This window comes from Cuculus canorus, chromosome 5 (assembly GCF_017976375.1).
Source record: "Cuculus canorus isolate bCucCan1 chromosome 5, bCucCan1.pri, whole genome shotgun sequence".
NCBI lineage: Eukaryota > Metazoa > Chordata > Aves > Cuculiformes > Cuculidae > Cuculus > Cuculus canorus.
In genome coordinates, this window is record NC_071405.1 from 51,044,132 (window position 1) to 51,068,993 (window position 24,862).

Below are 24,862 nucleotides of genomic sequence, written 5' to 3' on the forward strand. Positions count from 1 at the left end.
TCCCCCGCCCCGCCCCGCTCGACCTGTGGACCGCCCCCCGCACGCCTGGCCCCGCCCCCCGCCCCAGGCGCTGCAGCCGATCGCCGAGCGGCTGATGGGTGGTGGGGTGGCAGGATCGGCAGCGGTGTCCGGGCAGGTACGGGGAGGGCGGGAACAGTGGCTCTGCGGGCGCGCGCGGGGCCGGAGCGTCCCGGGGAGACGCGGGCGGGGCCGCTCCGGGAGGAGGCGTCCCGCGCGGGCGGCAGTGCCGTGCCCGGGGCTGAGGTGGGGCGGGTGCACCCGGGCGGCGCCGGTGCGGAGGGAGCGGCGTGCGGAGCCTGGAGCCCGGTGCTCGGGGAGGTCGTCCGTCCTGAGTGGCCGTGGCTCTCCCTGTCCGGGGTCGAGGGACGGACGGCAGCGCAAGAATCAGCGCAATAGGAGGGCGCGCAGGAGTCGTTGCAGGAGGCGGGCAGCGCAGGAATCAGCGCAGGAGGGGACGCGCAGGAATGGGAGCGGGGGGCGCAACGCAGGAACGAGCGCTGCGCGGCGGCAGGCGGGCGGTCAGCGCTTACCGGCTGCTCCCCGGCCCGCGCGGGGCTGCGCAGCCGTGCCGTAGTCTTTCTGCACTCAAGCACGAAGCCCCGTTTAGCAGGGGGGAGGCGGAGGCGCGGGACAGGCGTGGCTGTAGCCTGTTGCGGGAGAGGGTTTGGTCCCGCGGGCTCTCCCTGCCGTGCCGAACGGTGCGAGGCTGCATGAACCGCGCCCCGGCTCAGCCCCGCACACCTTGCGGTGCAAAGAGCGGCAGCGGAGCACGTGGCTACAGCTGCGTGTCCCCCAGCCGAACCATCGAGGGGGTGCGCGGTGGGTGAGGAGGGCAATTTTTTTGACCTCTTATAGGTCTCCTGAATGCAAACAGAGCTCCGCCAAGCTGTCTCTCCTTCCTCCTGTCCAGTTACCTCCGCACAATGGACTCAGTGTATGCCTGCAGCTTTCTCTGCAGGAATTACAGTTGCATGGGCAGGCGCTTGATCCTTTCTGATCTTTCCTCCTCTCCCCCTTCCCCTGAGGGTTTGTTTTCCAGCAGGCTGAGTTCAAAAAGGGCACGAGGTACTGCTGGCAAACAGTCTGGCCCTAAACAAACCTTTTTAGTCAGAATCACGTGAGTTAAACCCAACTTTCCATTCATGTACAATGCTACCTGTGAGCGCCTCTGAATTTCACAGTGGCCGAGCTGCTGGCGAAGCAAAAGATTTTACAAAGCACTGGTGCAGGTGAGATGGCACCTGAAAGGCTGTGACGGAGGTCTGGAGAACAGCTTCTTGGGGGTAGGTGTGCACTGCTGGTAACTCTAGGGGCATATCCAGTGCAGCTGCTGGAGTTGCTCTACTTCAAGTAGAAGCTCTGGCTCTGCAAGACAGCAATCTGAGAGCCGGCTGCCTAGGAGACTGCCAAAGACAACTTGTCTTCAGCCAGAAGTGAAGTTGATGCACAAAGTCGTTGAGTTACTCTGAACAGCATGGCTAGATAGTGTAGTTCTGTTCCTGAGTGGGAAGCTTTTTGGCAGTAACTTCTTTGTCTCTTGCCCCTCGGCCTCCCTCCCAGCCACTGTCTCTCCTGTCTTTCTGTTCATCTCCCTCCTGCAGTGAGCGGGTTTGGAGGACAGTTTGAGTAGCATCATGCTGCCTTTTTATGGTAAATTTGCTGCAAGGGAGCACTGTGGGAGGGGTGGCTTCTCAGAGCAGCAGCGAAACCAAGAGATTGGGCCAGACTTAAATTGCCTTGGCTTATAATGTCCTTAGTTGGGGTTAGGAGGTGAAATGCAGTCTTGAGGGGCCAGTTTCTCTCTCGACTGTACTCGAAAAGCTCTCTGAGCAGCTCCTTTCTTAGCACTTACTGTCAGTCTGGATGACGAGGGCTCGTGCATGCTGGAAATCCACTGGCTGTAACTGAGGCCAAATAGTTCCTATACTCTGATGATGAAGGGTGCAGGCTCAGCACTAATGGCAGGAAAAGAAGCAAACCAAAAAAAGCAAACACTCTGCCAGCCCATCAGTGGGTACAGTGCTGAAATCCAGCTTGCTTGTCTGCCAGCATCTCACTTTTGGCTCAGATCCATGAGACCACACCATTTCTGGGGAGCCTGACCCCAGGAGGGGCACTGCTGTGGCTCTGAGGCAGCTCATCCTCAGTAAGTCTTGCTGAAACATACCTTGCAGGGTGCTGAGGTGAGTGAAGACGTGTTCTTAGAGCACTTGTGGGAGAACAGACACGATATATCGATGTGTGGCTGTGTCTTCACAGCTTGGTAGTTGTGGGGGACGTGGATATTCTCCCCAATCACATTTTCCTGTTGCCCGTCCACCAGTAGGAGGGCAGAAGCCTGGCAGAGTGAGATCTGGGAGTTGATCTTTCTGGCTGTGGTTGGAGGGGAGCAGTCCTCGTGTGGGTGAGATGGTCTTTCTGGCTCTGTCTCCTTGGGGCATCCCTTCCTGCCCGCACTGTGATGCGGCTGTCTATTTTCTGCATTTCTGGATGAGCTCAGCTATCCTTTGGGATAGCTAGGGATAAATCGTGACTTGCTCCAAATAACCTGTAGACAGAGACGTGTCCTGGGAGTATTTTAGTCCCTGACACATGAGCCCTGCTTAGAATGGAAGGCCTGATTCACTCACGGTATCTCACTGAAGGCCAGCACCTTTCAGGAGAGCTCCAAATCTCAGGCCAGATGAGGAGACAGGCATAGCAAGCTCTAAGCATGGCATAGCTGGTCGTGGTAGCTCACATCCATGATTTCCTACAGCCCACCTGGGACCTGGAAAGGCAGCAGCTGGCAGGGGATGTTGGTGTTATAGTCTTTGAGTTCCTGAAGTGTTGCTGACAGGTCTATTGCTTGAAGCCGTAGTCTTAGGGGAAAGGAAATCCAGGTCAAATGAGCTTAAGGGGTCTTTTAATGAGTGTTTTGACTTGAAGGCATTTTGTTGCTGTTCTATGTCAGGGTGCTCCCGCCCTTCCCAGCTTAGCTGAAACTTGGCATCTCAGGAGAGAGACTTTTTTTTGGCATTCCAGGAGGAACAGCATGCCTGGCAATGTGTGCAGAGCCCTGCTGTGAGATAGTGACCGCCTCCTGCCTCCAAATGCCTTTTTCAGAAAGCCATTTATAAGCCCCAGGCTGTTACTTGGATAACTCCCTTCCCTGATTCATTAGCAATGTGCAGTCTCTCCTGTAATATCCCAAATCTGCTTGTGCTAAAGGCTGAGAGGCGGGGCGATATCTTTTAGTAACTATGTGAAGCAATCAGAAAAAAATTCTGGACATGTAGTTCTCTGGTGGCCAGGGTTAATGGAAACACTCTATGAGAGAGGTGCAGCTGGGTCGTGAGGGAGAGGGTGCTGCAACTGCTTTTGGGTAAGGGGAGCAACTGCTTCTGGTTTCTGATTTGCCTTTTGCCCAGCCTCACCCAAGCTCCCCTGACCTCACCTGGAGAAGGCAGCAGACCTGGAGGTTTGTCCCACCATGCTGCGAGTCTTGAAGGTCCTTTGTGTGGTGTTGTGTAAAGAACAGCTGGTGGCTAGGTTGTAGCTGTTGTACGTGGGCTCCACCCTAGAGATAAAGGTTTTGCCACGTGCACATGGGAAGTCTGTCTTCCTGACGATACTAGTGCCTGTACTGTGACAGACCCACTGCATGTGCCTGGCTCTCTTCACTCAGTATTAGCTCTGCTGAAGGTGCCTTTGGTTTTCCAGCTCTTTGCTATTGTACTCGGTTTCCTGCTTCCCGTTCCAGGTGGGTATCAGGAACTTGGCTCATACCTGGTGAACTGCTCCCTGTAAATGCAGGGGTCCTGGTGGCACCAAAGGGATGATTGTAACTTCAAAGAGGATGCATGCCAGGCAGATTTGGCATTCTGGTTCATATCCTGTTCCCTCTGCTCTGGAAGTGTCCATCTTAAAGGCTCCTCCCTTACGTCCCTTTGGTCTGAGGTGGGAGCTGACACATCAGGATAAGCAGAGTGGGGATGATGGAGAGGATAGATGTCTGTTTACTGACATGTGCCATAGTGTCCATACACATCCTCACTCACTGTCTGCCACCTTGTACGCAGATACTGAGGGTGACTCACAAAGCGGTAGCGTCAGGCTTTGTTGCTGGAGGAGGGTTTTGCTGAGGGTTGTGGTGCTGTACTACTTTGCTGGAATTGCTGGCTTGCACTGTTCAGGTAGCAGCTATTGTAAATTATTTATTTCCAGCCCTTGTTGGGATTGATGTTGCCTCCCTTGTTTCAAACTGTGCTGTGCCAGGCTGATCTGGGGTTTGCTATGGCTAGAGGGGTGTAATGGATGCTGTAGCAGGCTGGTGCCCAGCACACTGCACGCTTCTCTGTTAGGTGCTTTAAAACAGATGGGACAGACCAGAAAGGTGGTTTAGCTTAGGTTTTGCTTTGTTCCTCCTACATCTCAGAGCAATGATGTGTGGGTAGAGAGGCTTTAAATCAGAGCTCCCAGTTCCTCTCAGATTCCTTTGCCTCAATTTATTTGCACGGCTTTGTGCTTCAGGTTTGGGCTTTTTCCTGATAAGGAGGTGGTAATCCCTGTAGACTCCTGGGAGAAGAAGAGGTCATCCATTCCAGCCTGCGCTGATGGGGTGTGGGTATCCAACTCCATGGGAGCTGGAAGAAAGTGGCAAGATCCCAGCAGAGAAAGAGGATGTCATCTTCCTCTGAGGAGGAGAAGTGATGTACAGGCTGCTCTGCTCCCTGCAGTGCAAATTGTGTGGTGTTTTTTTCTTGCCTTCTCTCTCCTCTGCCTTTAGCCCTTCTCTCTCCATGTTGTGCCTCTATCTGGACAGACTCTCTTAACTCCCCTCCTGGAACTGCCCAGGATATGTTGCAGGGGCTCAAGTTACTGGACATGATAAATAATCCCTCACAAGCTGAACACTTGCTGCCGCTATCGTGTTTGGGAGGGGGCCAGGGAACTTGCATCCCTCCCCTGGCTACTCGTCCTGCTGAAGAGTCGGTGTGAGGGCTCGTGTATGTGTTGCAATGGAGCATGGTGGCTGTGGCTTTGCCAGCACTTCTGGGGACATGTGTACAGTCTTCCTTGCATGGGTTGGGAGTGTCCTACAGGACAGTGTACTCATCTGGGGCTGGGAACGTGCAGCATGCAGATATTTTTCCCATGGGCTGAGCTGTGCCATGTAATAGTCTGGAGGAAAGGAACAGGACCAAGGTGCTGGGTACTGCTGACTTATGACACTTTTGACTGTGCAGGGGCCTGTTGCCAGAGCTTTCTTAGGCAGTAGCTCTTCACGTGACTGTTTGTCTTTTGGGTTTCAGGTGACAGCAAGCTGCAAACCCCTCAAGTACAGCTGAGATGTACTCTCTGCCCTTCAAGCTGAGAATCCCTGGTTAAAGACTGGTCCTTGCAGCCACCACCAGGCCCTGCCAGCTGTTCCCAGGTACTCCTGCAACATTGGCAGCCTCCAAAGGTTAGTTATCTTGCTTTTTGAGTAGGTGGATTACATGTGCTCAGTCCCATCCTGTCTTAGTCTTACTGTACCCAAAGTGGTAAACTGCATGTGATCGCATGGTAGAAGGTCTTGTCTCTGTGGGAATTCCTTCCTAGTAGGCATGTGGGCATTTAGAACCTGTGGGGAGGTTCTGGAGACAACACTGGCACTTGTAAGCCCCTATGGCCCAGTTGCCTGGAAGGAAAGACCTGATTAGCACACAGATCCTTGGAACACATTGTTGTTTTATCTCCAAGGCTGTTTCAGTTGACCTTCCCTTAAATGTGCACATTTGGATCTTTCTCCCCAAACACTGCTATGGTCCATTGCTTGTTTCTGGTGTAGTGGGCAGTGGGTGGTTGGAACCTGGGTGGAGGAGATGGAACAAGTCCCCCAGGCCAGAGGAAATGGGAAGAGACCCCCTTCTGAAGACTCAGAGCTTTTGCTGGCATTGTTCTGCCCTAACAGCTTTCTTCCCCCTTTGTCCCTTACATCAAGTGTTTCTGTGGGGCCACTGTTCTCTGTGACTGCCTCTCTCTCCTCTACCCCTCATTAGTACAGGGCTTGGCATGCCAGCAGGAGGGAGCCTCAGCATGTCTGCGCCTTGATCGGATTTGTCAAGGCTCCTTCTCTTTTCTTCCTGTTCATTGAGGGCTAAAACAAAGCAAACAGAAGAGAGGAATTCCAAAGAATAGGAGCAGGGAAGAGAGGGACGCTGGAGTGACAAGCTGCCCCTGACTGGAGTGACAAGCTGCCCCTGCACACACGCATACTTCCCCCTCCACCCTTCCACCGTGGTCTGATGGGGCAGAGCTGGAGACGGAGAGGAGGCCCTTCCTGGCACTCCTGTTCCCAGCTATGCCACCGGCTGCCTTGCTCCTCATGCTGTGGGGCTGTGGTGTGCTGCAGCCCAGAGAGCTCTTGTACCCACTGCCTAGGTGGCTTCCCTGACGAGGCTGTCCCTGCTGCATGCTGATGTGCTAGCTGTGAGGAATGGAGGCTCAACCTTGCTGCCTCCTCTCAGCACAGGCGCGTGGGCCTGAATGCAGCTTGAGGGAAACAGGCCATTATTTGAACTGCTTTATTTGTCATGGGCTGCGGTAAAAGGTTTCCCTCTTTACCTGTGCCAGGAAAGTTTCCCCTACCAGGCAGCCCTGAACGAGCCTGGAACAGAGCTGAATGCCTGGGTGCCAGGGCAGCAAGGCACCAGCTCCTCCCCAGCCTGGAGCCAGATAAGCACTTGAACAAGGCCCTTCTGTGCAGACAGGTCTGGGGAGCAGAGACAAAAGGCAGCCTGGCAGTTGTATCATTTCCCAGGAGGCAGGGGTACTCGGGAGGGGAGTTGGGGCCAGCCAGGCAAAGCTGCTGCAGGTAACGCTTTGCTCTGTCTGATAGAGCCTCTTGCTCCCTCCTTTGCCATCCCCAGACCATCACACACATTGCCCTTCATCCTGCCCTTCGTTCCACTGTGTATTGGATCAGAGGAGGCAACAGGATACTCAGTAGCCCTGGCATAAAGCACTGGAGGTGAAATACATCCCTACCAATGACACCCCTTGCACTTAAGCTACAAGGAACAGCCTTTAAGTCATTAGCCTGTTTCCTTCTTTTTCCTTGTTCTCCTCCTTCTGGCAATCTCTGCACTCTGTGGTTTAATTAGAGTGGAGTAAAGTGCTTAGACTCCAAAATGTGCAGATTAGGGGGTTACTAATCCTCTTCCTCAACGAGTGCTCACATCCTGCCCAGCCTGTTATCAAGCTTCTGTCCCCAGAATGGAAACTCAGCCAAACTCAAGACCTATACCTCTCCTCTTGCATTCTGCGCAGAGGAGGAAGGATGAGGGCTGACAGGAGAGCCTTGGGGGAGGAGGGAAGGGAGCTGTGGGCTTCCAGAATTCTCAAGGTGGGTTTGTAGTCAGTGTTGGCTCTCTTTGCTTCTTGTACCCTGGCTGGTTTTGGTGCTCTGGGAGTAATAAAGCAAGGGTTTGGTGTTTGGTTTTTTTTTAAGTACCGTCTTCCTTTTCTGACAAAAATACCCTTTATACTGGAGGAAGCAACTGCTTTCCTGTTTGTATGTGTGCATGTGTATTTATATGCTGAGTGGTTCCATTCGGGTCCTGTGCATTCCCTGCGTGCACGTACCTCTCCCTATGTTCCCAACTGTCTCTCGTGTGCTCCAATTCCCAGTGCACACCCAAGCAAGCCGTGCTGTAGCACTGCTGAAAAGTGCATGGCTTCCTGCTGAGAGTGGGAAGCTGCCTGGCAGTAAGGTTGGTTGTACCCTTATCTGTGGAGGCTGAGGTCCCTTTACAGGACGTGTGCTGTCAGCATGGAGGGTAAGGCAGAGTATTTGCTATTCCTGATGGAGATGCCAGCAGGGAAGAGAGAGTAGGGAAGATGGGTGTAGTGGGAAGGATAAGACTGTTCCTGGAGGTTGCAGGGGATCTTGTGTCTTATGGTCACAGGATGGGCTGAGTTCTTATACTTCTGTCCCGCTCCTGGTGCAGGCTGGGTGCTGCACAGAGGTTGCTGTGGATTGCAGAAGATATGAACTTTTGTCCCGAGCTACTCATCTGCTGCTTGGTTGAGTCGAGGTATGCTGTTTCTTCCTTGCCTTTGTCTTTTGGTGTGCGAGTTTGGAATTTAGCTCAGCAGTGTGAGGAGCCCAGTGGATGGGACTGCAAGAAGTAGCAGGAGAGGGGGAGGGCTAGGAACGGTCTGTAAGTAGTTTGGGTGTGGAAGCATTCTTCTTTCCATTGCCTGGCTTTGGGAACTGCTTCCCCTCAGGGATCCACTTTCCCTCCCTTTTTTGCCTCATCAGCTGCTACCTCATTTCCAGTGTGCAAAAAGCTCCATATGCTTTTTTTGCAGGTAAGTTTGCAGTCTCAGCCCATCTTGCAGCTCTTCCTCCACAGTGTGGTCAAAGCCTATTTGCAGTGTGCAAGCCTCTCTGTAGCTCAGGTATCACTTCATGTATTACAAAATGCCCAGGGCACCCTGAGTGGATGGCACTATTGCTGCTTGGGTTTTTAGAGCCTGTCCTTAGCCCTCCTGCTTTGCTATTTATAGTGCAGCTGTTCCATTCCTCTGTGAACGAGCTCTGCTTTCAGCCTTGCTTGGGCACTGAGGGCACCAGTGCCAGGAATAGCTCTGGGCAAGGAAGACATGGGAGTGGCTGCATGTGCACATCTCCCAGTTTGGGACAGTCCCGGGTGGAAGAGGCACCAGGCACCATCCGTGAACTCTGGCTCTCAGTGAGCATCTGCCTCCTCTGTGGCACGGCTGCTTGTCATGCCCTGGAAGTGAAGGGATTGTCTTTCCTTGTCAGGTGCCCCGTGTGCGTGCCTGGCTCCCCTGTGCTGCTGTGGCTGCCATGAGAGCGTTCAGCACTGTGGGAGATGGCATCCAGAAGAGTTGCTCCAGTGCCAGGTACCAGCAGGAGGGATGTTGGTGTGGTGTATTTGCACTGTGGAGGGCAGTTTGCATGGGAAGTCCTTGCCTAGCACATCTTTCAAGCAGTGGCTGTGACCTCTGGGTTGTGTATCCTGAATCGCTGCACACTAGGGCAGGTGGATGCTGTTTCAGTGGGGCACCTGCCATCCATTGTATAGGACCCTGCTGTCCTTTCCCCAGGCCAGTGCTTGCTGGCCTTGAGGGAGCTCAAGCTGAGGTCTGAAAGGAGCGTGTAGTGCAGAAAACACCATCACTCTCCTTAATGCTGCTGCTTGGGCAGAGCTGCTCTGGCCCGTTGGCTCGGGATGCTTGCAGCTTGTCTGAAGAGCAGAGCTGAACAAATAATTAATTGCTTGATTTGGTGCCCAAAATGAAAAGCTGGAGAAAAAAACCCAACCCAACCCAGCCAAGTTTGAGAGACCCTTTATCTTTTCTTTTAAATGTAACGCAGCTCAATTTCAAACAAAGCAATGCAAGATGAGGCTTTTTTCTTGGAAAACAAAGCATTTTGTTGTTGTCCAAAACTTGTCATGAAGTAGCAAATAGATCTGAGCTGTCTGGAAACTGCATTTTTAATCAATAACTATTCAGCTGAAAACACTGACCTAGCTCTGCTGGTGGCAATGCACAGCAGACACCTGGGGGCCTGGCTCGCAGCCGTGCTCCTGGCGTCTTCCCAGGGGTAACGAGGAGGACGGTGTCGTGCTTCTTGTGGACTTTTCCAGGCAGAGTGCCTCTCCAGGGTTGTTGGAGCCCCTTTGCCTCCTTTTTTTTCTGTAATTAACCTAATTAATTTTGCATGAAATCATGCAGACTCTACAGGCATGTGCAGGGGTTAGGTCTGGTCAGATGTACTGGGATATGGTCTCCCTTGTCCCACTGGGGAGCAGTGCCTAGTGCAGGTTGATCAACAGTGTTACAGGGACATTTGAGGGGCCGGGGGAGGTGGATCAGCTGTCCGTCCCTACCCGTGGGGCACTACTAGCTGGAAACTTAAGACATCACTAGTTCACAGGGTAGAATTCCCACCGCTTTGTTGTATAGGGCATGACGCCTGCTGCGTACTCCAGCTGTGCTGATGGCAGCGCTGGAGCTGGCAGAGGGCTTGCTGCAGACTGGCTTAGATAAAGTGTGAACTCATAGCTGCCGACACTGCTGTTGCCTCTCAGCTCTGACCCCAGGAACTGCTGTCTGCTGCAAACCCGTGGCAGAGGTGAACAGATATTGATGCCTGGATCACATCCGGAGACCAGGACACGGTGAACCTAATGGATTCAGAGTTGGCCATTAGCTGCAGCACAGACGTCAGCAAAAATGCAGATATTGGAAACTTAATCCTGGCAGAGGGAAGGGAGCTGGAGATCTGCACAAATGCTGCTCCTCTTCTATTCTATGAGGGGCTGGTGGTGTCCTCCTGCTCCTTGTAGTGCTCCTGCATAGTGCCCGGACTTGGTCCCTCCTGTGCCTAGCTGTGCTGGCCCCAGGGTGGCATGTGGAAGAGACTTGATCCAGCACTTTATAGCCTCTGTGTTAGTGTCAGAGCAGTTGTCCTGAGTCAGGCTTATGCTCTGTTGGGCCCAGAAAATGGCCAGTCAGTGGCAATACTTCTGCAAAGTATCCTCCTCGCATCGAACAACTTGTGGTCCAGGGAAGTAGAGCTGGAAGCAGTGTGTTGAACAGAGATCTCCTCTGTAAGCTAGCTGAGGGTCTCATCAACACATGACAGGATCTCATGGAAGGGAGGAGACACTGGAATCAGTCACCTCTGGGTGCCAGATTGGAGCAAGGCTGGCATACCAAGGCTGTGCAGGAAACAGGCACTTGATGGGAAAACCATGACCAGCATGGACACATAGGTTACGCCCTCATCCTGAACCTGGCACTTTGGGCACAGGGCTGGCTGAGTGCTGAGAGTAGGTGGTCTGCTCCAGAGTCGTGCTGGGGGGTTAGTCAGTCCTTGGATCAGGGGCTTTTTTCTGGCAGGGAGTGACTTGGTGTCTCTTTGAGAGGTGATCCTTACTTCTAGCACAGAGTGAGACCCAGCAGTGGTGTTGGCATGTCTGGTTGGATGTCCTGGATGGTATGTCTGCTGTGATGCAGCTCTGCTTACCACAAGCTTTCAGGATCTGCCCTGCTGGTCCCCTGCTGCAGTGAAGGACAAACACAGCATATGCAGAAGAATGCAAGACAGTACCTTGCCTTCTGCTGCCCTGGTGTCCCCACAGAAGTATCTGAAGGCTATTGCCAGCTAGACGCTTCCATCTTCTTGGGCCTAACAGGAGCAAGAGCACCTAGGGACTACATTGCTAGCTTGGTGGCCCCCCTTGCCTTGCCTGAGAGCTGTGGCAAAATGCAGCTGCCCCATTTGTGAGCATTGCAGGATGTCTGGTAGACTTAAACCTCCCACACAACACTTGCACACTCTGCCGTGGCACCGGACTCCCCACGCATGCCCTGAACAGACCTCTCTCCAGCTGGGGCTCTGTTGGGCAGCTGATTCTAGTGCCTGAACAAGGAGACTGGCAGCAGTGCCACTTCACAAAAACTGTCTAACAGGGCCTCGTGATCAGAGTCCCTGCCAAGAACAGTTGCTCCCTGGTGCATTCCTGGGGTTTCAGACATGTAGAGGTAAGCAGTGAGGCGTTCCTGTGTCAAACCCAGCCTGAACTTGCTTATTTCCTCTGAAAACAAGGTAACAGACAAAAGTCCCTGATTCAGCCAAGCTCAGAGCTTCAACACCCTTCAGAGGCTGTTAGCTCCTCTTCCCAAGTGCTGTGCTTCTGTCAAAGAAGAGAATGTGGCTTTTCAGTGTGACCTTTGCAGAATAAGAAGCTGAACTCTTAGAGCAGCAGAATTGTGTGGTGATAATCTTATGGGGTGGAGGAGAGCTTGATGCAAAAGAATGAGCCAGAACTGAGGCACAGGTGGCTGCTGTCCCAGGAAGATCTTCACCTTTCTGGGATTTTCTGTGCAGCTTGGTGATGTTTGGGCAGTGGGAAGAAGGGGACTCTTTCTTTTATGGTTTATATGCTGGTATCTGACTCTATGGCTGCTGCTTGATCCTTTATCTAGAATTTGTGGCTGTTTTGCCACAGGTTGCTCTTTCCAGGGAAATATGATGGTGAAGGTCTCACTTAGATTTCACTTATCATAAGACTGGGGAGGGAGGGATGGCATGGTAATCCGCGTCATGGGGTTTTAATCCTGCTCTCCTGGCCAAATTCCATTCCGCCTCTGTAAATTCCTGCAGCTGCCCCGCTCTGTACTGCTTGTGTGGTATCCATCAGCTGGCACAGCCCCCCACAAGTAGCAGCATTTCAGCTGTGGGGAAGGGGACAGGGACGTGATGCTGGATAGTAAGGCACTTTAAAGGTGACCTGCTGAGTGAAGAACTAGGCTGTCCCCTCCCATCTCTTTGTAGGAGCGAAAGAGATCATCCCCAGTTGCCTCTCTTCAAAGTATGGAGCCTTTTCTCAGTTGCCAGTCTTGCTGTGTAGCTCTTGCTGTGGCTCTTGGGCCCTTTCTCACCTCCTGCGAGCCTGGGGAGCTGTTGTGTTGTGCTCCTGCTGAGGCAGTCTTAGCAGGTCAGCTAAACTGTTGCGGCTCTCCCAGCTCCAAAAATGAGACCTGGGAGAAGGATTTGCAGTTTGTCTCCTACAGCTTGGTAAGACTACAGACAGTGTGGCTCTGTGAAATCACTCCTCTCCTGGGTGCTCTGCAGCTCTTTACCGGGCACAGCCAGCCCACCTGTTCACTTGCAATGCCTAGGGGAACGTGGTAGGGGGGCAGCAAGCCTGGGGCTGTCCCTGTGCTCATCAGGGCCGCTGTCCGGTGGCCTGCAGACCATCTTGCTGTGCCGCAGCGCCCCCTGTGCAGGTGCACGTTAGCCCTAGTAGCAGTAGCAGGCTAAGATGCCCATCTTGTCATGAGCCTTGCTGCCAGCTTTGGTGCTGTGGGATGATAGGGCTGCTCTTCTCTGTGCTTGCAGGGCTGGGGGAAACATGCTGATGCAGTGCGAAAGCTCCCACAGCCAGCTCTCCCTAAACATTAACTGCTCACCTGATAGTCACAGGCCCAGGGAGACCGAAGGCCAGTCAGGCTGAGCCATGCTCCTACAAAAACAGGGAGAAGCAGGGTGCCAGCACACGGGCAGCTCTAGAAGGGGCCTGGGGCAAGCAAGATGGGCACAGCATCCTGGGAGCAAAGGCTGCTTGTGTGTGGAGGGGTGGCCAGCAGGCAGCTAGCCTTGGGCTGCTGCCCACGCCTCAGAGGTCGGTGTGAACATGTACCCAGTGTTTGTGCAGCTGTTGGGCTCTGCCGGCTTGACGTACTGTGCCCTGGCTATTGCCCTGCAGTCTTTGGAGGAGAGAGGGTCCAAGCATGAGGAGAGACTGGTATCCTGCCTGCCCCTTCCCCAGTGTCTGTCATCAGCCTGTCCCAGTGAGAGAGGGGATGTAGGTGCCTTTCTTTTCTGTTCTGTTTGCCATGTCCCCAATTCCTGCCGAAGCAGAAGGTGCCGTGCTCCCTGGAGGAGCGTGGGGGATGGAGGATAACCTCCTGCAAACAGCACTTGTGCCCCGCACCCTTGTGCTGGGTGTCAGAAACCAGCAGTATTGGGAAACCTCTCATCTTACTGCTGGCTGCACTTGTCTGGCGCAAGCAAGGAGACTGAGGAGGGAGGGTGGAGAGGCTGAGCGCCGTGGCTGCAGGGATGGGTAGAGCTGCTTGCATGCTGTGCCATGGTCACCGGTACCCACTGTGCTACTTGCCTGGGAGGTGCTTCCAGCCTTGCTCTCCACTTGCTGTGCCTTTAATGTTTCACAGGGAAGGAGAAGCCGTGTAGCTGCCTTCGTGCTTGCCATCTCCTCCCATAACTGTCCTAAAATGCCTCCATGTTGCTGGTGCTCTGCCAGCAACCTACCTGCTCCTGCCCCGGCTGGTGGGGGCCTGGTGCTGGGCCCTTGCACGTGGGAGCAAGCAGGATAGGGAAGCTGGGAAAGCCATGTGGAGAGGCAATGGTGGTCGGCTGGAGCAGGAGGTGCCTTTCTTCCCCAGAGCAGCGGTGCTGTTGGCAGAAGGCTGCAGGTGGGCTTCTCCCAGGAGCCTGGTGAGCCCTGTGCAGCCGTAGCCTTCGATGCCTCAACTGGAGCGGTTGTTGCGGGATGGATAGCATAGGGCAGGGACAGGACATTGCTCCATGTGTCCCTGGGCCAGCAGGTGGTGAAGGGAGGCTCCTTCTCTGGGGAGCTGCTGGCTCAGAGGAGCAGCCTGGGGGCTTCCTCTCGCTGCTGAGGCTGGGCTGGGCAGAAAGGCGCTGTTGAAGAGCCTGCCTATTCTAACCGGGCTCTGCAAGGGCAGGCAAGGGCTGCCTGAGCAGGAGGTAAATGTGTCTCCGGGGCAGTGATTTCAGTGCTGCCTGGGTGGAGGCACAGCCTGCCCCTGCCCTGGGGCCTGGGGGCTGCTTTTGCAGACTGTCTCTGCCGGGCAGGCTGGGGCTTGCTGCCGCAGCTCGCGCTTAGGGTACGGGGTGGGGGGCAATTTACGTTTCATCTCAATTGATGTGTAGGCAGTTTGCATCCTAATCGAACGGCCTGCTGCCGGTGGTGGCCTCCTCCCACCATACCCTGCCTTCTCCTGGCATCCTCCAGCAGGCTCCTTCCAAGGCTGAGGGAGGCGGGCAGGGGGCGCCTCCTTCCGCTCTGCCTTTCCCCAGCCCTGGGGCCAGGAGCGGGGAGGTGGGGGAGCTGCAGGTAGAGCCCATCTCCGCATAGTTAGCATTCCCAGCTCGGAACTCCTGCTCTTCCTGCTGCCACCCTGCTCGCTCCCAGCACGCTGGGCAGGTCTGGAGCACACTGCACTTTTTCGGGAGCCCTGCTCTCCTGGGCTGGGGCGGTCAGGGGGCACCTCTTTACTTTTCCAACCTACAGTGGCATTTGCACCCTATCCAGGTGAGGGGCTGTCGTTCAGACTGCAGCTGATGGCTCCTCTCTCTGGATAGCTAAGGCTGCACCCCTCCTTTTACTATACTTGTGTCCTGGGCTGGCTGTGCAAACCTCCCTTGCCAGCTGAGGAGAGGCGAGGTAGGCTCTGCTGCCTTCCAAAGCCCCCCAGTACCTCTCTGAGCCTTCTGCACCTGCCCTGGGAAAGGAGGAGGCAAGTGTTGGGTGGGGGGTGAATAATTCCAGTGCTTCCCTTATCTTGGCAAAGGAGGGATAGTTATCTGAGGCCTGGGAGCAGGAAGGGGGCTGGAGGGAGTGTAGATTCCCCCTCACTTACTTTGGGCAACTCCGTGCCCCTGGTGTGGGGGGGGGCTCTTCAGTAGAAAGTGAATTTAATCTCTTGTTTTGTTTGTTCTTTCTTCCTCCGAAAGTGGGGCCAGCACAGGGCGTGCGGGGGGAGCTTGGGTTTGAGAGCCAGGAGGAGGGGGGGAAGTGTCAGATCTGAAAGGGAGGAGTAAAGGGAAGACTGGGAACGGCAGACCCGGGAGGGAGCAGCAGCAGTGGGCTGCCAGCCGTCTGGGGAGGAGGAGAGGAGGAGAGAGGCAGGTAAGGAGATCGCCTCCTGGGCAGCCACGAGCGGCCAGGCGAGGAAAGGGAGAAGGGGCAAGGGATGGCAGGAGGGGTAGGGGTACTGTAGGGGTGTGTGGAGGGAGTCCTGGGGTGCTTCTGGGAGGGGCTTTGCCAACTGACCTGCTGCTGGTCCCATCCTGTCCCCCAGAATTGCCACTCATGTGCAGGGTGGGGATGGAATGCTGTTCCTGAGGTGATGACCAGGAGGGGTGCTGCTCTGTGCCCCCACCTTCTCTCTCCTTTGTTCGTGCTAAAGTCCCTTTATATCTCTTGGCTCCTCAGACTGCTTGATGCCTGCTGACCTTCCTAAGTTTGGGGGAGACCCAGGCCAGACAGGAGGGGTGGAGGTCTGCTTGTGGAAAGAGATATGGGATTGGCAAGAGGCATGAAGAGACCTTGCCGGGTCCAGCGTGGCTCATGGCTATGGCAGGGAGAAGGAGCATCTGGACCTGTACATCAGCTCCCTCCTCCCTGCCATACCTGTGCTTGGCCTGCTCTATGAAGTGGAGAAGTGGGGTGATGCTGTGCCCCACTTCCAGAGAGCTGTGGTGCTGCAGACCCCTTCTCCACCAGGAAAAGGGGTGTAGCCTGCAGGTGCCGTGCCTGCCATGGGGGCTCAGCCGCATCCTCTAGTGAGCTAGGGTGGCTATACCCCTCGGACTGACCTTGCTGAGCCCTTGCGGAGCCCCAGCTTGTTGCTGCCTGTGTCTTGCTCCTGGTGAGCTTGCCACCCGCCTTCAGCAGGCAATTCCTGCCTTGGGAGGCGTTTGCATCCTGGCCCCCGGGACTGCTCGGGGTCCTCCCAGGCAGCCTCTTTCAGCCCCCCCCGAGCACTGGTGGCCCCATGGGCATCTGCACATCAATGGTCTCCAAGGGGAGCAGCCCCTAATCCGGCCTGTTCTAACCCAAGGCAGCTTTTGTTGAGCCTCCAGAGCCTCCAGATGTTGCGCCGGGGGCAGGGGCTCAGCCTGGAGGTACAGCAGGCAGGCCGGGGCGAGGTCAGCGTCCCCTTGCTTTGTGGGGTCTTTGTTTGCCAGGGCACCTGGCTCTTTGGGATCTCAGGGCAGGGCTCTGGAGACGGTCATCCTGTCCCACTCTGTGCCTGGATCGGGGCTGTGCCCATGGTGCTGTTGATACGAGACATGGTTACTATTACAAAAGGTGGAATGTTTTTAATTTAAGCTAAAGTAGAGTTAAGTTTCATCTAAGTAATTGTATTTTTTGAAAGTTAGATAGTGTCCCTCTGCCAACATCTTTTCTTTCAGACAGTGTTTTTTCCAGAGCCTGTTCATCCTTTGGAGATGAGAATGTCTTGTGTGCAGCGTGGTCTGTGCTGAACAGATGTGTCTTTTCCTGTAATCCTCTCTGTTTGCAGTCTCTCCCAACCTCAAATGCAAGGTCAGGCAGAGCTGGCTCCAAAGCTCAAAATTAGCAAGAGTTTTGACTGTCGTGAAGTTCATAATAACATTAAAATCAGTCCTTGGAAAGTAATAGCATATGCGTAAGATTTCTGAGAAAATTTATCCATGTGCATCTAAGAGTGAAATCCATTCTGTCCCAGCTCTTGTCCCATTGCACACAATGGATGGAGATCGCTCCCTCGTGTTGGCCAGGCCTGGTGAAGCAGTACTTGCTTTCTAAAGCTCAAAAACGAACCTTGAGGAGTTTATTCACCAGCAGGAATGGCTGGACTCGATGACCCAGTGGGTCCCTTCCAACCTAGTGATTCTATGATTCTATGATTTTCAGTGTCCCTGTGTCCAAGGTGGGCATCCCAGCGCAGGCAGCACCTCACACGTGGCAGGGCATCACTGTGGGGTCACGCCATGCCCCCAGGAGCCAGGGAGAGCAAGTTTCACCGGGGTGCGTGGGATTTTCCCGCTGAACCCCGCTGGGGAGGCAGCTATGAGCAGCTGGGGAAGTGTTGGGCAGCGGCAGCCCTGGGCCCGAGGGTTCCGTAGCCAGCGGGAACGCTGGGAAGCAGCCAGGGTGCCTCTCCGAGGGTCCGGGGTGGTGCAGGGGGACAGCTCCATTAACCACCCCGTGACCAGGTGCCTCTGCAGCACATGCTCCCTCCGCCCCTGGGAGCCCATCTTCCTTTCCCATTGGCCTGTGGGGTGGCAAGGAGCAGAGCTGGAGTGGCATTGATCGGAGGACTCCTGACTCCTCCCATGTTTGAGGCACCCCTTGAGCACTGTGCACCATGGCAGGGTGGCTGAGCAGGCTACGCAGGGGTCCAGATGGGCCAGCGTGGGCAGTAGGTGCAGGCTGGGAGGGGCTGTTGATGGAGAGGTGAAGGGCATCTGTCTTGTCACTGCAGGCACCCAGGCAGGGTCCTGGAGGGAGCAGGGGACAGGGGGCATTCTGCTGCGGGATATTGAGGCTCCTACATCCTGGTTGCAGGGCTGCTGGTGATACCAGTCTCACATCTCCCTCACTCCTTGCAGGCTCTAGGATGCCGGGACCAGCTGGGCTTGGGCTGCCCACCTGATCCTCACTGCCCTGTCCTGCTGGCACACCATGTTGCGCTCCTGGCGCGTGAAGCTGAAGCTGCTGCTTGCCACAGTGACCCTGGCCATCCTCCTGTCCTGGCTCTACCTCTTTGTGGGCAGCCTCGAATGTGAGTCATCCCCCTCCTTGAATCAAGGGACAGTCCACAACAGAGGGTGGGTTGCGGGGGCTGAGGCCTGGGGGTGAGTGTTGCGTGGCCGTGCAAACCACTGCAGGTGTAGCTGAGCTATGCATTTCCAGGGACATGCCTGGAGATCAGAGGAGCAGAGCTGTGACATTGCCTGGGCACATGTGCCCCATAGTCCATAGCCAGTCCCTCCCAGCCAAGCTCTGCCTTGCCATGCCCCTTTATTTCCTCTACAGATGGTCGCTTCCTCCTGCTGCCGCCCTGCCTGGGTGAGCAGCCGAGCCGGGACCTGGAGCGGGAGGCACTGGCCTCTCGGGTGCGCAGGGTGGAGGAGGAGAACCAGCAGCTTCGCCTGCAGCTCAGCCAGGTGCAGGCGGAGGGCAGCGATGGCAGCCCGCAGTGGGGGGCTTCTGCTGAGGATGGGGACCCTGCGGGGCGCGAGAGGAGCAACCACACAGCCTGCCCCAAGCAGCGGATGGTGCACAAGTGTGAGGTGGGTGATGGCACTGGCATGGTGGATAGGGGATGTGGAATGGGAGGCTGGGTCCCTGGCTGAGCATGGATGTATGTGCAACTCACCTGGCGCTGCTCACCCTGTGCTCTGGCCATGCAGGGGCCTCATCCTGGTTCTTCCTGGGGCTCAGTGGACCACAGCTGGTGGATGAGGGTGTTTGGCTTCTCCAGAAAGGGAGGTCAGGCAGGAAGAGTGGCAGCCAGACTCCTGGTCCCCAGTTCTGAGCCAGGGGGCTCTCACCTGTCTCTGTGCCTCCTTCCCAGGTGGAAGGGCTGAGTTATGGAGTCTCTCCCCATACCACAGCCCCCAGGAGGAGCTGACAAAGCCCTGTGGGGGGAATCCAGTCTCAAAAAGGCATTGTTTGTCTCTGGGCAGCTGCTGCACGTTGCAATTGTGTGTGCCGGGCACAACGCGAGTCGGGATGTGGTCACCCTGGTGAAATCCATCCTATTCCACAGGTAATAGGGGGAGTGCTGTGCCGGAGGTCCAGTGGTTTGGGTTTTCCAGGTGAGCTGCTGCTGGGGGGCAGTGCTGCAGGGGAGGGGCTCTAGGGCCTCTTTCTACCCTCTGTGCCGCTGCTGAGGCTTTGACGACCAGAGGGAGATTTGTTTCCCTCGGGTGGATGGCTTGTCTCCATCTGCCCCCTCGGTTGGGGTCTGTCCCCTGGCCAGGGGTGGGAGGAATGGGGACCATGTTCTCTTCCTCCCACTGTGGTGCTGAGTGCTGCTGCACTTGCCCTTGGCAGGAAAAACCCCCTCCACTTTCACTTCATCACGGACTCAGTGGCCCACCAGATCCTCCAGACGCTCTTCCAGTCCTGGATGGTGCCCTCCGTCCACGTCAGCTTCTACAACGCCGATGACTTGAAGGCAGGCACTTGCCCCCCTTTGACCTGTCCCAACCCAGTGCTTGGAGCGCCAAGGGGAGCAGCAGAGAGGGGCGAGCAGGAGGGAGTTTATTAACTCTTTTCCTGCTGATCCCTTGCTCATTTGCTCCCCTTTCTGGGCTTGTTGCTGATCCAGCTGAGAAAAGGATCAGCTGAGAAGGCTGGTGCTGGAGGGGTGGGGAGACCCCTTGGGGTAGCATTGCCTCTGTGGCGGAGCTGGGTACCCCCCTGAGCACTGAAACACTGGGGTTCAGTTGAGGGTTCGGTGGCTGGAGGAAGAGCCAGGCCAGGATGAGAGCAGAGGAGGAGGAGATGCAGCCAGTGAGCGCTTGAAGGGCCTGGGGAGAGAAGTGTGTGGCTACTGGTGATGCGGCTGGAGGAGATGCTCCATGCTCAGCTGGGACCAAATTTCTGTTGTGCACTTCTCTGGCATCTTCTGTATGGGGTGCCAGGAGCACACAATTCTCCTGCTGGGCATGGCTGTGCTGAGCCCTGGGGCAATGTTGCCTTGCAGCCAGAGGTGTCGTGGATCCCCAACAAGCACTACTCTGGCATCTACGGGCTGATGAAGCTGACGCTTACCAAGGCGCTGCCCTCCAACCTCTCCAAGGTCGTTGTCTTGGACACTGACATCACCTTCGCCACTGACATCGCTGAGCTCTGGGCTGTCTTTGGGAAGTTTTCTGGTGAGGATGGTGCCCCAGGGACCTGCTGCAGCCCTCGCAGGGCCCTGGGTGCTGGGCTTAAGATGGCAGGCCCCCTCTGCCACTGCACCAGTGCAGTGGGTTTGCTTGAACCTTCTGAACATTGCAAGATGCACTGCGTCCATGTCCCTCTGTTTCTTAGACAAGCAGGTGATTGGGCTGGTGGAGAACCAAAGTGACTGGTATTTGGGCAACCTCTGGAAAAACCACAGACCATGGCCAGCCCTGGGACGAGGCTTCAACACGGGTGAGTGTGGGCTGCTGGGGTGCAGCCAGCTGAGGTGGCACTTGCCATGGGGAGGCTGAGGAAGGCTGAGGTGAGGCAGGAGAGTCTGGTGGGCACGAGGGGGCTGCTACAGCATCCTGAGATTGTGCGGGTAGGTGCAGAGAAGCAGAGTGTCCCAGGAGTTGGTGGCACACAGGCTGCTGTGCTCCAGCTCTGTAATGTCTGGGTGCTCCCTTGGTAATCCAGTGCCCTTCTCCTCGGCACCCAGGGGTGATCCTGCTCCTGCTGGACCGCCTGCGGCGCCTGGGCTGGGAGCAGATGTGGAGGCTGACAGCAGAGCGGGAGCTGATGAGCATGCTCTCCACCTCACTGGCCGATCAGGTAATGGTCCCACCTCTGAGGTGGCTGGCCCTGCTGCGTTCGCATAGCGCTGCTGGCACAGGGAAGCCACGCTCTGTTCCTCATCCACCACGCACTCACCTTTCTCTCTCCTAGGACATCTTTAATGCAGTGATCAAGCAGGACCCAGCCCTGGTATACAAGCTCCCCTGCTTCTGGAATGTGCAGCTCTCTGATCACACCCGCTCAGAGCAGTGCTACTCTGAGGTCTCGGATCTCAAGGTTGGTGGGTTTGCTGCTGTTGAGACTGGAGAGGGCCTGAAAGAGACTGCAGGCACTTGGAGGTCTGGGAGAGTCAGCATGAGGTCTAGGGGCTTGGAGAGTGCTGGGTGCTGCTGACTTCCCTTCCACAAGGTGACACACCACTGTCCCCAGGTGATCCACTGGAACTCACCCAAGAAACTGCGGGTGAAAAACAAGCACGTAGAGTTCTTCCGAAACCTTTATCTGACCTTCCTGGAGTACGATGGGAACCTCCTGCGCAGGGAGCTTTTTGGCTGTGCCAGTCTCCCCAGCCCACCCAGTGACCAGGTGAAGGGGGATTGTGACTCTGCCCCCAAGCCCAGAGTGTGGGGTGGGTAGAGACCCTGCACAACTACCCAAGCTCTCCCTGGGGCTCCTGGTCTCACTCACCTTCATGGTGTTGCAGCTGCAGCAGGCGCTGGAGGAGCTCGATGAGGACGATCCCTGCTACGATTTCCGCCGGCAGCACCTCACACAGCACCGTGTCCACCTGTTCTTCCTGCAGTATGAGTTCCTGGCCTTTCCTGATCCCACTGATGTCACCCTCGTGGCCCAGCTGTCCATGGACAGGTACTTGCTGGTGGGGCTGGTGGGAGGTCAGATCCCGCCTCCACTCCTCTGGAGAGGTTCCACAGCTTGGGAACTACCAGGGATCTCGAAACACAGGTTCCTCACGGGAACCAGCATTTTGCATTAAGGAGCAACACCCCAAGCTGGGAGCAGCAATTCCTCCTGCTCCCTTCTGAACTGGACTTGGCTAGCATGCAACTAACTGGAAGGCACCCAATTCTGGGTTTTGCCAAGCTGCCATGGGGCTGGTCTGCTCACGCAGAGCTCTCGTTTTTCACAGGTTGCAGATGTTGGAGACCATCTGCAAGCACTGGGCAGGCCCCATCAGCCTGGCGCTGTACATGTCAGACGCAGAGGCTCAGCAGTTCCTGCGCTACGCCCAGGCCTCAGAGGTGCTGAGCACCCGCCACAACATTGCCTACCACATTGTCTACAAGGAGGGGCAGTTCTATCCCATCAACCTCCTGCGCAACGTGGCCTTGGCCAACACACAGACACCATACGTCTTTCTGACAGACATTGACTTCTTGCCTATGTATGGCCTCTATGATTACCTCAGGTAAGGCTTTCTCCAGCTGGCTCTTGCTCAGCCTGCTGGGCTCTCCAGACACCTGGGTTTGCTGGAAACACCCTGGGCAGCAGTGCTCAACAGGTAGAAACTGTTTCATTTGTGTTAAGCCTTGGGATCCTGCCCTTGCTTTTGTCAGATGCCAGTGGATGAGGAAAGAGCTGTGACTGTGAGGGGTGCCCTGCTCCTCCTGCCCCTGCATGGCACCACCGCAAAGTGTCCAAATCCATTAATATCCTTCTGGAGCAGTGGGCAGACTGGAGGGGCTGAGGGAAGAGGGCTGTGGCCGTGGCTCACAGCTAGGGAGTTCTCACACCCTTCCTACCACCACAGGAACTCCATCCAACAGCTGGAGCTGCCCCAGAGGAAGGCGGCTCTCATTGTGCCAGCGTTTGAGACCCTGCACTACCGCCTGACCTTCCCCAAATCCAAAGCAGAGCTGCTCTCCATGCTGGACATGGGCTCCCTCTACACCTTCAGGTAGGGATTGAAGCTGCCCAATGGTGCTGTCACACCCAGAGAAACCTGTTTTGTACCCTTGGCCTTTAAGGCTGTGGGGCAGCCAGCTCAGCGGACACCCTGCATCTTCTGCCTGTTTCAGGGAGCTGCCAGTGTTCCTCAGTGTCTCATTTTCATCGCTTCTTGCAGGTACCATGTGTGGCCCAAAGGCCATGCCCCAACTGACTATGCCAAGTGGCGGACAGCCACCGTGCCGTACCGCGTAGCGTGGCAGCCGGACTTTGAGCCTTACATTGTAGTGAGGCGAGACTGCCCTAAGTACGACCAGAGGTTCGTGGGCTTCGGCTGGAACAAGGTGTCCCACATCATGGAGCTGGATGCACAGGTAGGTGAAGGCCTGGTCCTGGCACAGTGGAGGCACTGGGCATTGGAGGGTCGTGGCTGGGCGGTTGGTATGTGTTGGTACCACCAAGCTGATGCTGACAGTGAGGGCTGGTGCTCTGCCCCCAGGAGTACGAGCTGCTGGTACTGCCCAACGCCTTCATGATCCACATGCCCCACGCCCCCAGCTTTGACATCTCCAAGTTTCGCCTGAGCGCAGGATACCGGGGCTGCCTGCAGACGCTGCGGGAGGAGTTCCACCAGGACCTGTCACGGCGATATGGGGCTGCTGCGCTCAAATACCTCACTGCTGAGAGGAGCTTGTGATGCCCAGGGACAGTGGACGCAAGGTGCTAGCAGCATGCTGGAGAAGGAAGGGTGCAGGACCTCCCTCCTGCTCTGGTCTACTACTGCAGCCTGGCCTGGTGGAACTGAGCTGGCAGCACAGCCTCTCCAGACCAGCAAAGGGGTGCCCAAAGAAAAGAGAGAAGATGCCAGCTGCAAGGACAGTGCCTGCAGGTCAAGCTGCTGCAGTGTGGCCAAGAGGTTTTTTGGAGAAGCAGCCTTCCTGTGTTAGAGGGGAGCCTCCTCTTATCAGAGGCCAGGAGGACGGGCCTCCTCCCCCATTTTAGTAGCTGTGGATTCTCAGCCTTCATTAACCCACTTCACCTTGAGGCCTGGGAGCTGTACCTTACCCTGCTCTGACTCTGCTCTGTGGTCCTAGTTCTCCACACACCCCTCCAGAGCTTTGGTGAGTGGCAGATGAGGATGTAGCACATCTGTTGTGGAGCAGGCTCAGAGAAGGCCTCCCAACACCCTGTGATGTGGGGCCAGGGAGTACCGGTAGTTGTGGAGACTTGGTTCAAGCCTGGATGAAGGCTTGAGGCTGGCTGGTTAATAGGTCGAAATATTGTCACTCCCCATCCATATGGATGCAAAATCTTCAGTGGGGCTGGCCCAGTACTGATGGCGTGGGAGCCACCAGAGCAGGATGAGCTCCCAGAGCAGGACAGGTTGTGTGCTGTGCCCAGCAGTGAGCTCCCAGAATGGGCCAGCGGCTCCTGGCTGGAAGCAGCCTTGCCAGTGACAGGCCCCGTCCTGGGGCAGGCAGTGCCCCACAGGGCAGGGCTGCGAACCATCGCGATTGGCAAACAGCAGCTTTGTTGGCCAGCACATCCTTGGAGAAACTCCTGGCAGGGGACCACCCTGCTCCTCCCCGCTCTTGGCAGCACAGGTGTTGCCATTGACAATCAGGAATGTGGTTGAGACTGGACAAGACAGTAGTTGAGCGCTGTGGCAGGATCCCCGTGCTGGAAGCAGCTTGGCCGGGTACTGTCCCACTGCTGTCACACACTGGAGCACAGAGGATGCACTGCTTTCCTCACACTATTTAAATTATTTAATACTTTTCTGATAAAAAATTACATGATTAGGGTATCTGGGGTTTTTGTTTTTTTTTTTTTATCTCTTCTTCCTCCTGGATGATTTTGCCGGTGGCCCTAGAGGCTCTCCAGGCCCATTGCTGCTGCAGTCTCTGCTGTTCTCTCCATAGCATCACTCTGGGCTGCAAGAGCCAGCTTTGTGCAGGTGTGAGGATTTCCGTCCATGGTGGGAGCAGCCAGGAGAAGCCATACAAAGTGTGGGGTATGGAAAGGGCACAAGCGCCTCTTGCTTACTCTCTCTTTTTAATTTAATCTTTAAATTAAAGCTTTTTTTATTCTTTTTCACATTCTTGTTAGAACTGCCTGGTTATTATTTTCTGCTG

At 55.7% G+C, this 24,862-nt stretch overlaps 1 protein-coding gene across 5 annotated transcripts; it reads left to right on the plus strand.

Moving 5' to 3' along the window:
- The first annotated feature begins 24 nt into the window (after window positions 1-24).
- On the plus strand, window positions 25-24,824 carry LARGE2 (LARGE xylosyl- and glucuronyltransferase 2). Of its 5 annotated transcripts, XM_054068684.1 has the most exons (18): window positions 25-136; window positions 5,316-5,467; window positions 7,995-8,081; window positions 8,816-8,916; window positions 17,957-18,129; window positions 18,384-18,640; window positions 19,037-19,119; window positions 19,407-19,530; window positions 20,062-20,233; window positions 20,394-20,498; window positions 20,746-20,858; window positions 20,973-21,098; window positions 21,252-21,407; window positions 21,526-21,689; window positions 21,970-22,248; window positions 22,591-22,737; window positions 22,906-23,101; window positions 23,227-24,824. In XM_054068684.1, the coding sequence occupies exons 5-18, from the start codon at window positions 18,030-18,032 to the stop codon at window positions 23,422-23,424; spliced, it is 2,220 nt and encodes a 739-aa protein (XP_053924659.1). In that variant the 5' UTR covers window positions 25-136; window positions 5,316-5,467; window positions 7,995-8,081; window positions 8,816-8,916; window positions 17,957-18,029; the 3' UTR covers window positions 23,425-24,824. The 5 variants fall into 5 exon arrangements, with proteins under 5 accessions (XP_053924659.1, XP_053924661.1, XP_053924660.1 ...); XM_054068686.1 differs by lacking the exon at window positions 8,816-8,916; XM_054068685.1 differs by lacking the exon at window positions 7,995-8,081.
- Window positions 24,825-24,862: the final 38 nt, after the last annotated feature.

Coding starts and splice junctions, on each gene's coding strand:
- LARGE2 (XM_054068684.1), top strand. CDS start 18,030: ATGTTGCGCTCCTGGCGCGTGAAGCTGAAGCTGCTGCTTGCCACAGTG. Junction 20,859..20,972: donor CCACCTCACTGGCCGATCAG/GTAATGGTCCCA, acceptor TCTCTCTCCTAG/GACATCTTTAATGCAGTGAT. Junction 22,249..22,590: donor GGCCTCTATGATTACCTCAG/GTAAGGCTTTCT, acceptor CTACCACCACAG/GAACTCCATCCAACAGCTGG.